This window comes from Sardina pilchardus, chromosome 16, assembly GCF_963854185.1.
Source record: "Sardina pilchardus chromosome 16, fSarPil1.1, whole genome shotgun sequence".
In the NCBI taxonomy this organism is placed as follows: Eukaryota; Metazoa; Chordata; class Actinopteri; order Clupeiformes; family Clupeidae; genus Sardina; species Sardina pilchardus.
Genome location: NC_085009.1, coordinates 12,104,368 through 12,116,867, shown reverse-complemented (window position 1 = coordinate 12,116,867; position 12,500 = coordinate 12,104,368). Strand labels below are relative to the sequence as shown.

The window sequence follows — 12,500 nt, the reverse complement described above, 5'->3', positions numbered from 1 at the left end:
CAGTGTAAACTCCTGCCCGAGACACTATTTACTGAAGTGTGGCCTTATTAAATATTAACAAACAGAGGGGGGTGGGAAAGGGGGGGGTTGGGGGTTGGTGGGGGTCTGCTGGTGCTTTCTGGAAGATTCTAGCCGGCCAAAGCAATCTCGCCATCCCTCCCTTCCAGGGGCCGAGGAGCACACCTTAAAAGCCTGGGCTATACGTGCAGGTAAAGACATCCTCGCAGCGGCCGACAGAAAAGGTGGGAAGATGAAGAACCGGGAGAAAAAAAAAACATGAATGTTTATGATATATTCATCTCTGTATTGTGAACTGCACTTCACGGCAGAGTGAAACTGTCAGCAAGGCAAATCTGCTGGTGCTGAAAAAAGCACCGCGGCAGCCTTGAGGCTTGGGGGGGGGGGGGGGGGGGGAGCAGGCGAGGCGAAGGCTGTCGGACTATTCAAACCTTTCGAGCGCCATTGATGGCGGAGGGGCCGGTATCGGACCAGAGGCGGGGGGACGGTGGTTGGACACGATGGGCTCCAGGGTCCAGGTGTGCGGAGGGGGCCTCGTACGCCTATTGAGGTGACTCCTCGGAGATGAGGGGAGGAGATGCGGCGGCCGATAAGAATGCACATGGATTATGGCTTTAATGTAAGCAAATAACCTGCATACCACTGCAGACTAATCTGACGCTCTCACACAAGGGGAGGTGACACACTAGTATATGGATGAGGATGAGGACATACACACACACACACACATACGCATACATTTATAGATAAGTATTCATTCACTCTCACACACACACAATCATACATACATTTATGCCTTTACATGAACATTCATTTACACACTCTCTCTCACACATACATACATACACACACACACACACACACACACACACACACACACACACACACACACACACACACACACACACACACACACACACACACACACACACACACACACACACACACACACACACACACTCGCACACACACACACACACACACACACACAAAAAAACCACACAAACACACACACACACAATCAAACATACATCTATACTTAAATGCATACAAATTCATTTACACACTCACAAACACACACAAACAGGACACAGATTCACATACATACACACACACACACACACACACACACACACACACACACACACACACACACACACACACACACACACACACACACACACACACACACACACACACACACACACACACAGAGAGACTGGCATTCAACTGCTTGTAGGCAGTCACACGAGCACACACACACACACACACACACACACACACACACACACACACACACACACACACATACACGCACACACTCAGCAAGGTCTACAGGGAGCAAGTGAAGTGGCTCCATTGTTCCTGAGCAGTGGACCTGTGTGTTAGACTCGTCCAGCCCTCTCCTCAGCCCATTACTCCCAGGAAGAGAGGGATGAGAGGGGGACAAAAGGAGGAGGGCAGAGGAGGGGAAGAAAGAGGTGGAGGCACGAGAGGGAGGGGAGGGAGGGAGGAGGGCGGGAGAGAGAGAGGACCAACAAAAGGGTTCACATCTGGAGGAGGAAACAATGATGCTTCATCCGCTTTCCCAAAAGGAATGATAAGTCTGTCTGTGTGTCTCTCTGTGTGCGTGTGTGTGTGTCTGTCTGTGAGTGTGTGTGTGTGTGTGTGTGTGTGTGTGTGTTTGTGTGAAGTCTGTTAAACGCTTGAGTGGTTTGACAGTATCTGATGCTGGAGGATGCTTCCCCAGGGAGACAGAAAGAGAGAGAGAGAGAGAGTGGAGAAAGAGAGACGAGAGAGCGACAAGAGCGACAAAAGAGAGAGAGAGAGAGAAAGAGAGAGCGACAAGAGCGAGAGAGAGAGAGAGAGAGAGAGAGAGCAGGAACGCCACGTCTCAGGGGCATGTTCCAGTGCACAGAGAGGAGGAGGAGTACGAGGAAAGGATAAAGAAGAGAACACACACACACTGATGGAGAGAGGACCGCACGCACGGGTGTGTGTGTGTGTGTGAGTTTGTGTGTGTGTCCACTGGCGTAGATCCTTCCTCCTGTCTCCAGGATTTGTATCAATTAGGACAGAAAGGGCTTTTTTCCTTCAATGTCAAAACGCCCCTCCCAAACAAAACAAAGCGATAAAATGCCTTCAAACAAACCGATTACTTCTATCAATGTAATGTAATGAAATCAATCTAATAATTTGCTTTATTTCTCTTCGGTTCAGGCAATTACTTGCTTTAATCATGTTTTACCTCACCTGAATTAAACAGCTTAGAGCTAATTGCAGCTAAATGCATTCAAAATTGGTCGGGGCCATCTGGATTTTTGCAAGACGAAAAAAAAAAAGAAGAAAAAAACACAACAACAATTGATTCAAATGAAATACTACGGAACATGTCTGTGCAAAAGCCCCACTTGGTAGTGGTTAGGCTCTGGGCTCTGGGCTTGAACTGGCAAAAAAGACTTGTGTTGGCTCGGTCCTCTGATTGGCCCCAGTGACCTCAGCTAACTAATCTGCCCTGCAGTCACGCACTTGATGGTTTACTGAGCTGCATGTGTGTGTGTGTGTGTGTGTGTGTGTGTGTGTGTGTGGGGAGGGGTGTGTATGTGTGTGTGTGTGAGTGTACAGGCCAGAGCACTCAGACTGTATTATTCCCAGTCTTTTCTCTCATCTGGATCGTCTCAAGAGGAGAGATGACAGATGTGTGTGTGTGTGTGTTTGTGTGTGTTTTTTTGTCCTTGGCAATCAAAGGCTGGCGTACAGATACAGGGATAAGCAATAGGAAAAAAGAGAAGGCCGCACCGACAAGGGTGTAGAGACACCCCCCCACACACACACACACACACACACACCACCACCACCTCCATACTCCTTCTCTCTTATCCACGTATAGCTTCATATATAATAGATACAGTTCCACTGTGTTGTGCTCATCTCAAACTAAAGCTTCTGCACTAGGTGAAGTGATGCATTTAAACATCATTGTCACCTGAATTACCTTCAATATCTTACTTCTTACACTTACCGTTACTATTTTATTTTACTACTCATATGTCTATAAGCTATTCGGTGAAGCTGAGTTAACTCTGACTCTAAAACATTTCAAATTGATGTGCCATCTTTATCGAGTATGTGACCATAAACTTAAACTTGATGAGTATTCATAGAGAGGTTTGGGGGAGGGTGTGTGTGTGTGTGTGTGTGTGTGCGTGTGTGTGTGTGTGTGTGTGTGTCAGAGGTGGAAAATCACGTATCCGTTCTACCTGTGCACTTAACAGGTGAATTCGCTGCTCTACCTGGCTGAAGAGTTGTTCTAATTAGAATCGGCTGGTTTAAGTGAGTGGTTGGCACAGATATGTGGTAGGACTCTGAATCTTGACTTTTCCACCTATGGCGTGCGTGTGTGTGTGTGTGTGTGTGTGTGTGTGTGTGTGTGTGTGTTGTGCGCGTGTGTGTGTGTGTGCGTGTACTGACCGACAGTGGCCTTGCTCCTGCTCAGCCTGCGGGCGCCCTTCCACTGTGGCGCCGTGTTGTCCTTCAGGGCGTTCTCGATCTCCCGCTCCATCAGCGCGCCCATCTCCTTGGCGACCGTGCCCAGGTACGCCTGGTTGAGGAAGCCCAGGGTGGCGTGCGGCTCGGCGCCCACCGCGTTGAGCGCGTGGAGGTCCTCCGTCACCATGGCGGCGAGGGCGGGCACGGCCGCCCGGAAGCCCCCCGGAAGCCCGCCGCCAGCCGCTCGAAGCCCCGCTCGGCCGCCCGGGCCGCGGCGGACGCCTGGGAGGCCTGGAGGAGCGCCCGCGCGGCCTTGGCGCGGAGACGCTGGTAGCGCGCCAACACCTGGCCCTCCGGGTAGAGGAAGAGGAGCTGCTGGAGGCAGACGATGCGCTTGGGCACGCGAGACACCAAACCTTCCTCCTCCTCCTCCTCATCTTCCTCCTTCTTCTCCTCCTCCTCCTCTCCTTCCTTGCCTTCCTCCCTTGCCCTCTCGGCGGCATTACCGCCACTACCGCCACTACCGCCGCCGACCATCTCCAGCTTCTCCAGCAGGTGGCGCTGCAGCTGGAGCCGCACGTCCTCCCACAGGTCCTGCAGCTCCAGGGGCGGCTCGTCGCGCACCGTGCAGAAGACGCTGGGCAGCAGCGAGGGGTGCTGGGGGCCCGGCGAGGCCGAGCTGGGGAAGGAGACGCCGCACTGGTAGGAGACGTTCACCAGCAGCTGCAGCACCACCTCCTCGCCGTGCTCCTCCGCCTTCAGGAACTGTTGCTGCAAATAGGGCGAAAGAGACCATGGATCATTTTATTAGTAAGTAAGTAAGTAAATAAGTAGGTTTAATTTGTATTGCATATTTAAGTTATTCACACAGGAACTGTTGCTGCAAAATAAAGTGAAAGATACCAAAAAAGTGTAAATGCAAATCCCTCCGAAAACATCAACACATGGACCTCTGCTTCTATTGAAGCATTGTATTACTAAGTAAGTACGTAAAGAAATAAGTTTAACTTAGACTACTCACAAAAAGTTTCGGGTGAAATTTATGGAAAATGTAAAAAGGTCAAGCTACAGTGGTATTATATCATGAAAGTAGGGCATTTAAGTAGAAGCAGGCAATGGTGATCTCCTCATCTCAAACAATATTTAAGCATTATCGCACGAGTGGGAGTGGTGTTGTTGGCCAATATCGCCACAGCTGTGGTTCGCAGCAGGCACGAAGCCGAAGGCTGAGACGGGACAATAGCTTGACTAAACTTCACCATACTTTACTACTGCCAGCCAATCGCATCATTTCATCCCTCTTTCTCAGGCTTTCCATCCATCATCCGGGTCAAGACTGAGGTTAGAACGCGATACAGGGGAATGCTCATAAGAGTCTCAACACTAGCCCTCAGACACCAGCTATCACTCTCTCACTCTCAATGTACTTTCTCCAGCAGCCTTCATCTCCATCTGAAGCGCTTGTGTTCGCAAGGACTACATCGTCTAAAAGATAAGAAAAGGCAGCGCTTTGCATAGATCAATCTTTTTATTGCACAAACGCTTTTCTTTTTCTTTTTCTTTTTCTTCTTCTTCTGCTTCTACAGTGTGCTATGATCTCAGCCATCGTGATGACTCACCTACTTCTTCAGATGTCAGTTGTGTGCCGATCTGTGTAATATCACTCATTACATATTAGTTCCAGGCATCCTTGAATTGGCTAGGATGTTGTGCTTGTGGGAGTGTTTGTTTGTGAGTGTGAGTGACTCTGTGTGTGTGTGTGTGTGTGTGTGTGTGTGTGTGTGTGTGTGTGTGTGTGTGTGTGTGTGTGTGTGTGTGTGTGTGTGTGTGTATGTGCGCGTGCGTGTTTGTGTGGGTGTGCTTGTGAGTGTAAGTGTGTGTGTGCGTGCTTGTGTGAGTGTTTGTTTGCGAGTGTAAGTGTGTGTGTGTGTTTGTGTGTACAGTATGTACTTGTGTGCTTGTTTGTGTGTGTAAGTGTGTGTGTGTGTGTGTGTGTGTGAGTTTCTGAGGGAGAGTGTGTGTACATGTATGTGTCGACGCCGGGCCTTACCAGCGCTCTGTAGAACTCCAGCAGCTCCTGGTGGCCCGTGGCGACGGGCCGGAGGCCGTTGGGGTGGCGCGGGTGGAACCACTGCAGCAGCTCCGTGGGGCTGGAGGGCCTCTCCCCACCCCAGTGCTCCCCCATCTTGCCCTGCAGGTCCCGCAGGCTCTGCTCTATGCTGCACCATGGAGGAGAGGAGGACAGGAGGAGAGGAGAGAGGAGAGGAGAGAGGAGAGGAGAGGAGAGGAGAGGAGAGGAGAGGAGAGGAGAGGAGAGGAGAGGGGTGGGGAGGGGAGGGGAGAGGAGAGGAGAGGAGAGGAGAGGAGAGGAGAGGAGAGGAAGGAGAGGAGAGGAGAGGAGAGGAGAGGAGAGAGAGAAGAGAAAGAGGAGAAGAGAAGAGAAGAGAAGACAAGACAAGAGAAGATGGTGAGAAGGACTCGTGTTGCCCGATGAGTCGAGCAATATTCATTTAACAACGGCCATATTAGCTACAAGAGACATCAGTAATCCAAGATGGTCATAGACAGCAGTATTTCTACATATTAAAACAAAACATAAACAACATTACATCAAAAAGGTCAGGATTTGTGCCCTTATATTTCCTAAATGCTGAGTGAGTAATAAGTACTATTCAATCTGAAAAGTCCGATTTTCCAACCAAAAAGGACGTTTTGAACATGCGCGACTCAAATCAGGCAGTGACGAGGACACGTCGTCCACCCACATCACCAACCCACATCCCCAACCCCTGGACCCAGGCCAAGCTCAAGGCCTCGGCGTCTGGCGTCTGGCCCCCCTGACCATCCCCCAGAAAGGAGAGCCATCACGCGTAATGAACACAGACATCAATATAATCTCGTGTCTCGGGCGTCTAGCGGGGGTGTCTGGAAGCTCCTCGAAAATTGGCTGGTGGAGCGACGCGGGAGAGAGTGACATGTCTCGCTCATGGAGGGTGTGTGTGCCACCACACACACAGGCCTGCTCTGCCACACACATGCAGACAGACACACACACACACACACACACCATTACTGCAGTCTCCTCGCTGAAGCCTGATAAATCAGAGGTGACACCTCTCGGCGCTTTGCCGCTCTCGTACACCCTGTCTCCATGCAAATCAAGCAATGCCATGCGACGCAACGCAATGTTTGTGTGAGTGTGAGTGTGTGTGACTGTGACTGTGTGTGTGTGTGTGTGTGTGTGTGTGTGTGTTAGAATGTCATACGTTTGTGTGTGTGTAATGACGGCCGCGGCAACCAAAATCCCATCCCACACAAGCCTTCAAAGCCACACACACACACACACACACACACACACACACACACACACACACACAGACAGGCGTGCATATTTGCATTGCCCCCAGATGCCTCACAACGACCAAAACATTAAACGGCATTTAAAATATGACATGTTTTAGAAAAGAAAGAGAATGTCACGCATAAAAAGCAGAATTAATTTTTCACAATGTGTGCCCCAACATCCAAGTCAGATGAGGGGGGGTAAAAAATGTACAGTTGTTCAAGTGTGCTGCTAGGAAGAAGAAAAAAAAAACAAAGTTGCGACTCTGCTGCTTCCTTTATAGTCGACGCGATATTTGCCAACAGGAAAACAGCGCAAAAGTCTCGTTTCATTATGAGCTGAGCTCTGTCGAGCACAGATGACACCCTGGTCATGGCAGCCTGGATTCTGGAGCGGCAACTCTAACATTCTGCTTTTTAATTAATAGCCCAGAGCCCAGTGTTAAAACTATAAAACAAATATATAAATAAAAGGAGCCCCTCCGCGAAAAAAAGAGAAAAAAAAAAACGAGGCCGTAAACAGACTGTTCCAAAACGCACTGGGAGTCTGTTCTCCGACTCGACTTCGCCGCGTGCTTGCTTTTGATTACCCGTTTGTCTGTATTCCGCGACTCCTTCTGTCACGACGATTTCCCGAGCTACACTTAAAGCAGAAAAAAAAAAAAAAAAAAAACATGTCAAAGGTGGTTGCTATTTTGGAGGCAAAACACACAGCGAACTTAACCGCAACTGGCTCGCACGTCTGTGGAAGTCTGACAAACAAATAAGAAGGAGGGGATCCAAAAAGCTTTTTTTCTGATAATAATTACCAGCAACTTAGAATTACATGGGTTTCGGACCATTGTGAAAATATTTACGCAACATACCCAAAGATGAGACGAGTCCTGGGGGGGTGGGAGGCTTGGTGTTTCACACACTCCGCACAAGACACACACACACTCCGCACACACACACACACACACACACATGGCATGCCAGCAATGGGCTTTGCGGCGCATCAGGAACTAATACACGCACCATTTCCCATGTGTTGTTTTTACGGCACGTGAAATCACGCAGCATGGACAGCCCATCAACCCCCCCCCCCCTCGCTGCCTCGGCAATCCTCGCTGAAAGACATGTTCATGACATCCACCTGCGGCCGGCGTGCGTGCCTGCGTGCGTGTGTGTGTATGTGTGCATGTGTGTGTGTGTGTGTGGACAGAAATATAGGCCTAAGTCTCTTTTAATGTGCGCACATAAAACAGGATTTGTGCGGGCGCGGCGCGATGTTGGGCGGCGGTGGTGGTGGTGAGGGTGGAGGTGGTGGTGTTGGAGGTGGTGGTGTTGGTGTTGGTGCAGTGTGTGTGCTGGTGGAGCTGGGCGCCACCCCAGGACTCGGGACTCACGACAGCAGGTCCGCCATGAGCTCCCATCTGTGCAGCCCACCCCCGCCTCCACATCCCGCTCCAGCACCGTAAACACACACACACACACACACATACATGCATACACACACACACACACACACACACACACACTAATGCACACAGACACACCACACACACACACACACACACACACACTAATGCACGCACGCACACACACACACACACACACACACACACACACACACACACACATACACACCCACACACACACACACACACACACACACACACATATACATGCATACACACACACACACACACACACACACACACACACACACACACACACACTAATGCACACATGCACACACACACACACACACACATACACACACTAATGCACACAGACACACCACACACACACACATGCGCACACACACACACTCGATGGAGCCCAGACGAACTCACCCAACCCTCCATCGACAAAACCCAGAGACCGGGGAGAGAGAGGAGAGAGAGACGTGCCTTTTGTTCATCAAAAGGGGGAAAACGGGAGGCTCCCGTCAGCTCCGAAAAAAAAATCCTACAAGACATCACGCGACCCGCGGGGGTGATGGCACCGGGGGGGCCTGGCACTCAATAGCAGGTCAGGGGACACCCTTGTTGCGCGTGCCCAGGGAGGCGTGGGTGGTGGTGGGCCTGGGGAGTGGGGTGAGGGGGGGGGGGGGGTGGTGGAGGGTTTGGAGGAGGCTGATGATGGGACCGGGGTGTGTGTGTGTGTGTGTGTGTGTGTGTGTGTGTGTGTGTTGGGAGGGGAGTGTGTGTGTGTGTGTGTGTGTGGTTGGGAGGGGAGTGTGTGTGTGTGTGTGTGTGTGTGTGTGTGTGAGAGGGGAGTTTGTGTGTGTGTGTGTGTGTGTGTGTGTGTGTGTTGTGTGTGTGTGTGTGTGTGTGTGTGTGTGTGTTGGGAGGGGAGTGTGGGTGTGTGTGTGTGTGTGTGGTGATCGGAGGAAAGCACGGTCTGCCAGGGTGAGAGTGATGTTCCAGCCACTCAATTAGTAGCAGCAGGCCGAACGTGATGCAGAATAGCACGCAGGGTGCACCACTCCCCGGACCAGGCCTCTTAATGGGAGACAAAGACAAATGACTGGGCAAAAGGAATTGATTATTCTGTCGACTGATGGGTTTCTCTCTCTCTCTCTCTCTCTCTCTCTCTCTCTCTCTCTCTCTCTCTCTCTCTCTCTCTCTCTCTCTCTCTCTCTCTCTCTCTCTCTCTCTCTCTCTCTCTCTCTCTCTGGTTACAGTACTTTGTCTTTTCTGTCTTCAATCTCGCTTTTTCGCTCTCTCTGACACGCGCTCACACACATGCTTGCTTTCTTGTCTGCACTAATCTTCACTTTGATACGGGATTAACGGTTTGATTGAAAGTGAGCAAGGGTGTAAGAGTGATTGTCAGTGTGTGTCGGGGTGCGTGGGTGCGTGTGTGTGTGTGTGTGTGTGTGTGTGTGTGTGTGATTGTGTGTCTGTGTGTATGCGTGTGTGTGTCAGACAGTGCTAGCCCCTCACAACACCTCCTATGATGACCCCAACCTCAAAAGGTTCTTCAGCAGCCCCAGACTAATCAACTTCCTGCGGATTAGTGTCCTACCACTACAGAGGGAAAGAGAAAGGCTGAAAGACGAGTGGAGATGGACTGGGAGAGAGAACGAGGGAGAGATGGAGAGAGAGAAAGAGTGAAAGAAAGAGAGAGAGAAAGAGACAGAGAGGGAGATGGAGAGAGTGAGGCTTGACAAAGCAGCAGGGTGGAAGAAGCAAGCCCACCTGTGACTGGTTAGCAAAAAAAAACAGTGGATGAGAAACGCACCCCCCCGCACACACACACACACACACTCCCCAACCTAAACAAGAAAGGTTTTGTAAAATGAGAAGAGGAAGGGATCCTTTAAATCCTCACTCCACACTCGCTCCCTTTCCCCACCTGTCAATCATCCCCCCCACCCTCACCCGTCTGCCCCCCCAACCAAAAAACAAAGATTATAAGAGTCGTTTTTTTTTTTTTTTTTTTTAAGATCACACCAGAGCTGGCATGGCAAGCAGGCCTTCGCAAAAAAAAAAAAAAAAAAATAGAGAGAAAAAAAAGGCAGAGTTAAAAAAAACCCGTCCATCTGAGGTCTTTTTTTATTAGATATGATGGAGAGTTTCACTTCTCTGTGACTCACCTGGAACCCACCCAATCCAGCACTAGAATTAAGTTGACGTTATCTTAAGTTCCTTGTCAAAATTAATTTAGTGTGGGTGGGCTGTGCGCTCCAGGGGAGAAGAGAAGAGAAGAGTGGGAGAGAGAGAGAGAGAGAGAGGGGGGGGGGGGTGTAGGGGCAGGGAAGGGATCCTTTTCAAATAAGCTCCAGCTTCAGTGAGCAACCATCCCCAACTGCACAGGAAACCAATCTCTACCCCCCCATGCCATTATCAAAGAAGCCTGCCCCCCCCTCCCCACACACACACATCAACCCACCCAACGCAGAGAGCCAAAGAACCACCTGTAAGTGGATACCTTCCACCACCTGCCCGTGGGTCCCTATCTAAGGCCTTCCTATCTTCATATCCTTCCAACCGCAAAGCAGCAAGACATTTGTCAGGACATTCATACACACACACACACACACACACACACACACACACACACACACACGCTACAAACACACACGCTCACACACACGAGTGCGCGTGTGGCACCCGATCGTGCATTAGATTGGCAAGTGCCTGCAGTTATCAACAGTATGGCACTTCCCCTGCCAAGGTAACCTGAGGCCCCCCCTGTGCCCTCGACCCACACACACACACACACACACACACACACACACTTCCTCATATGGGCCAGCTTTATTCAGGGGGGCATGCAGGAGAAGTGCCCCATCTGATGAAACCTAATGGATTACAGCGTTTCAATTTGGGCCGAGCCAAGCCCGATGTCAACCTATCTTAATCTCCTCCAATTAGGAGCCGGCTCTTAGGCAAATGTCTGACATGGGAGAGCTGGAGCATGCCAAGCAAGCCTGACCCATAGAGAGGTTAACGCCATGGGAGCAGGCAGCTGTAGCTCTCTCTCTCTATCTATCTTTCTCTTTCTCTCCCTCCATTCTCTCTCTGTCTCTCTCTCCCTTCTCTCCCTCCCTCTCCCTCTCTCTCTCTCAAATTCAAATTCAAATTCAAAAAAAGCTTTTATTGACATGACAAGAGCACTTGTGTTGTCAAAGCATATTATAACAATAATCAGTGAACCTTTTAAAACACGAAACTGACAATGAAATAATCAAAATAAATAATAATAATAATAAAAAAAAAATTAAAAAGTTTTTTTTTTTGTTAATAGTGAAAAACAAGCAGGTCTAGAGGGGAAAGACGTCTCTCTCTCTCTCTGTCTCTCTCTCCCTTCTCTCCCTCCCTCTCCCTCTCTCCCTCTCTCTCTCTCTCTCTCTCTCTCTCTCTCTCTCTCTCTCTCTCTCTCTCTCTCTCTCTCTCTCTCTCTCTCTCTCTCTCTCTCTCTCTCCTCCTTCTCTCTCCTTCTCTCTCCTCATTTCCTTTTCCTGTCCTTCGTTCCCCCCCACCCCCTCCTTCCATAATTTGTCCCAGACACCACTAAGTGGCTTAGGCAGCAGGTGTAGTGTGTGACACTAGGCCCACCCGGGTGCGTTTTACCAAAAGAAGAGAGGTGGAGGGTGTGTGTGGTGGGTGTGTGTGTGTGTGTGTGGGTGTGTGTGTGTGTGTGTGTGTGTGTGTGTGTGTGGGGGGGGGGGGGGGGGGGGGGGCGATGGTGGGGGGCCTGTGAAGCGTTCCGCGCCTGAAAAGAAACCCAAGGCTGACTGACCAACACAATTGAGCATCACTCTCTCTTCCTCCCTCTTACCTCTCCCCTCTTCCCCCTCTCTCTCTCCCTCTCTCTCTCTCTCCTTTTTTCACACAATTTCCCATTATCCCCCTCTTTGTTCTTATAATGGCTATCCGTCTCCCATCTCCCCAAGAACACTAAATAAGCCTTTAATGCTTGGAAAGCAGAAAAATACCTCAGCCTTGGGTAATAAGCCTTGAATTACCCACCCAAGGGTTTTCATTTCAAGATGTGGAATCTTCAATTATTACTCTCTCCCATTTTGCCGGATGGAAAGGGGAGAGAAAAGAAGAGTAGAGAGCGCAGTGGTGGAGGATGAGAGGCCCCGGGCTCTAATGGCAACAGCAGTGGGCGGCTTTGTTCGGGCACAACACATTTAGCACAGCCTCGCACCT

At 50.2% G+C, this 12,500-nt stretch overlaps 1 protein-coding gene across 1 annotated transcript in view; it reads right to left on the bottom strand.

Annotated features, from left to right (window-relative positions):
* Positions 1-12,500, bottom strand: part of LOC134060535 (uncharacterized) — a 31,147-nt gene that overhangs the window by 13,580 nt on the left and 5,067 nt on the right. The window contains exons 4-6 of the mRNA XM_062517264.1: positions 5,558-5,726; positions 3,984-4,278; positions 3,490-3,882 (exon numbers count right to left, since the gene is read on the bottom strand). Coding sequence (XP_062373248.1) covers positions 3,490-3,882; positions 3,984-4,278; positions 5,558-5,726 — 857 coding nt within the window. The remainder of the gene's footprint in view (positions 1-3,489; positions 3,883-3,983; positions 4,279-5,557; positions 5,727-12,500) is intronic.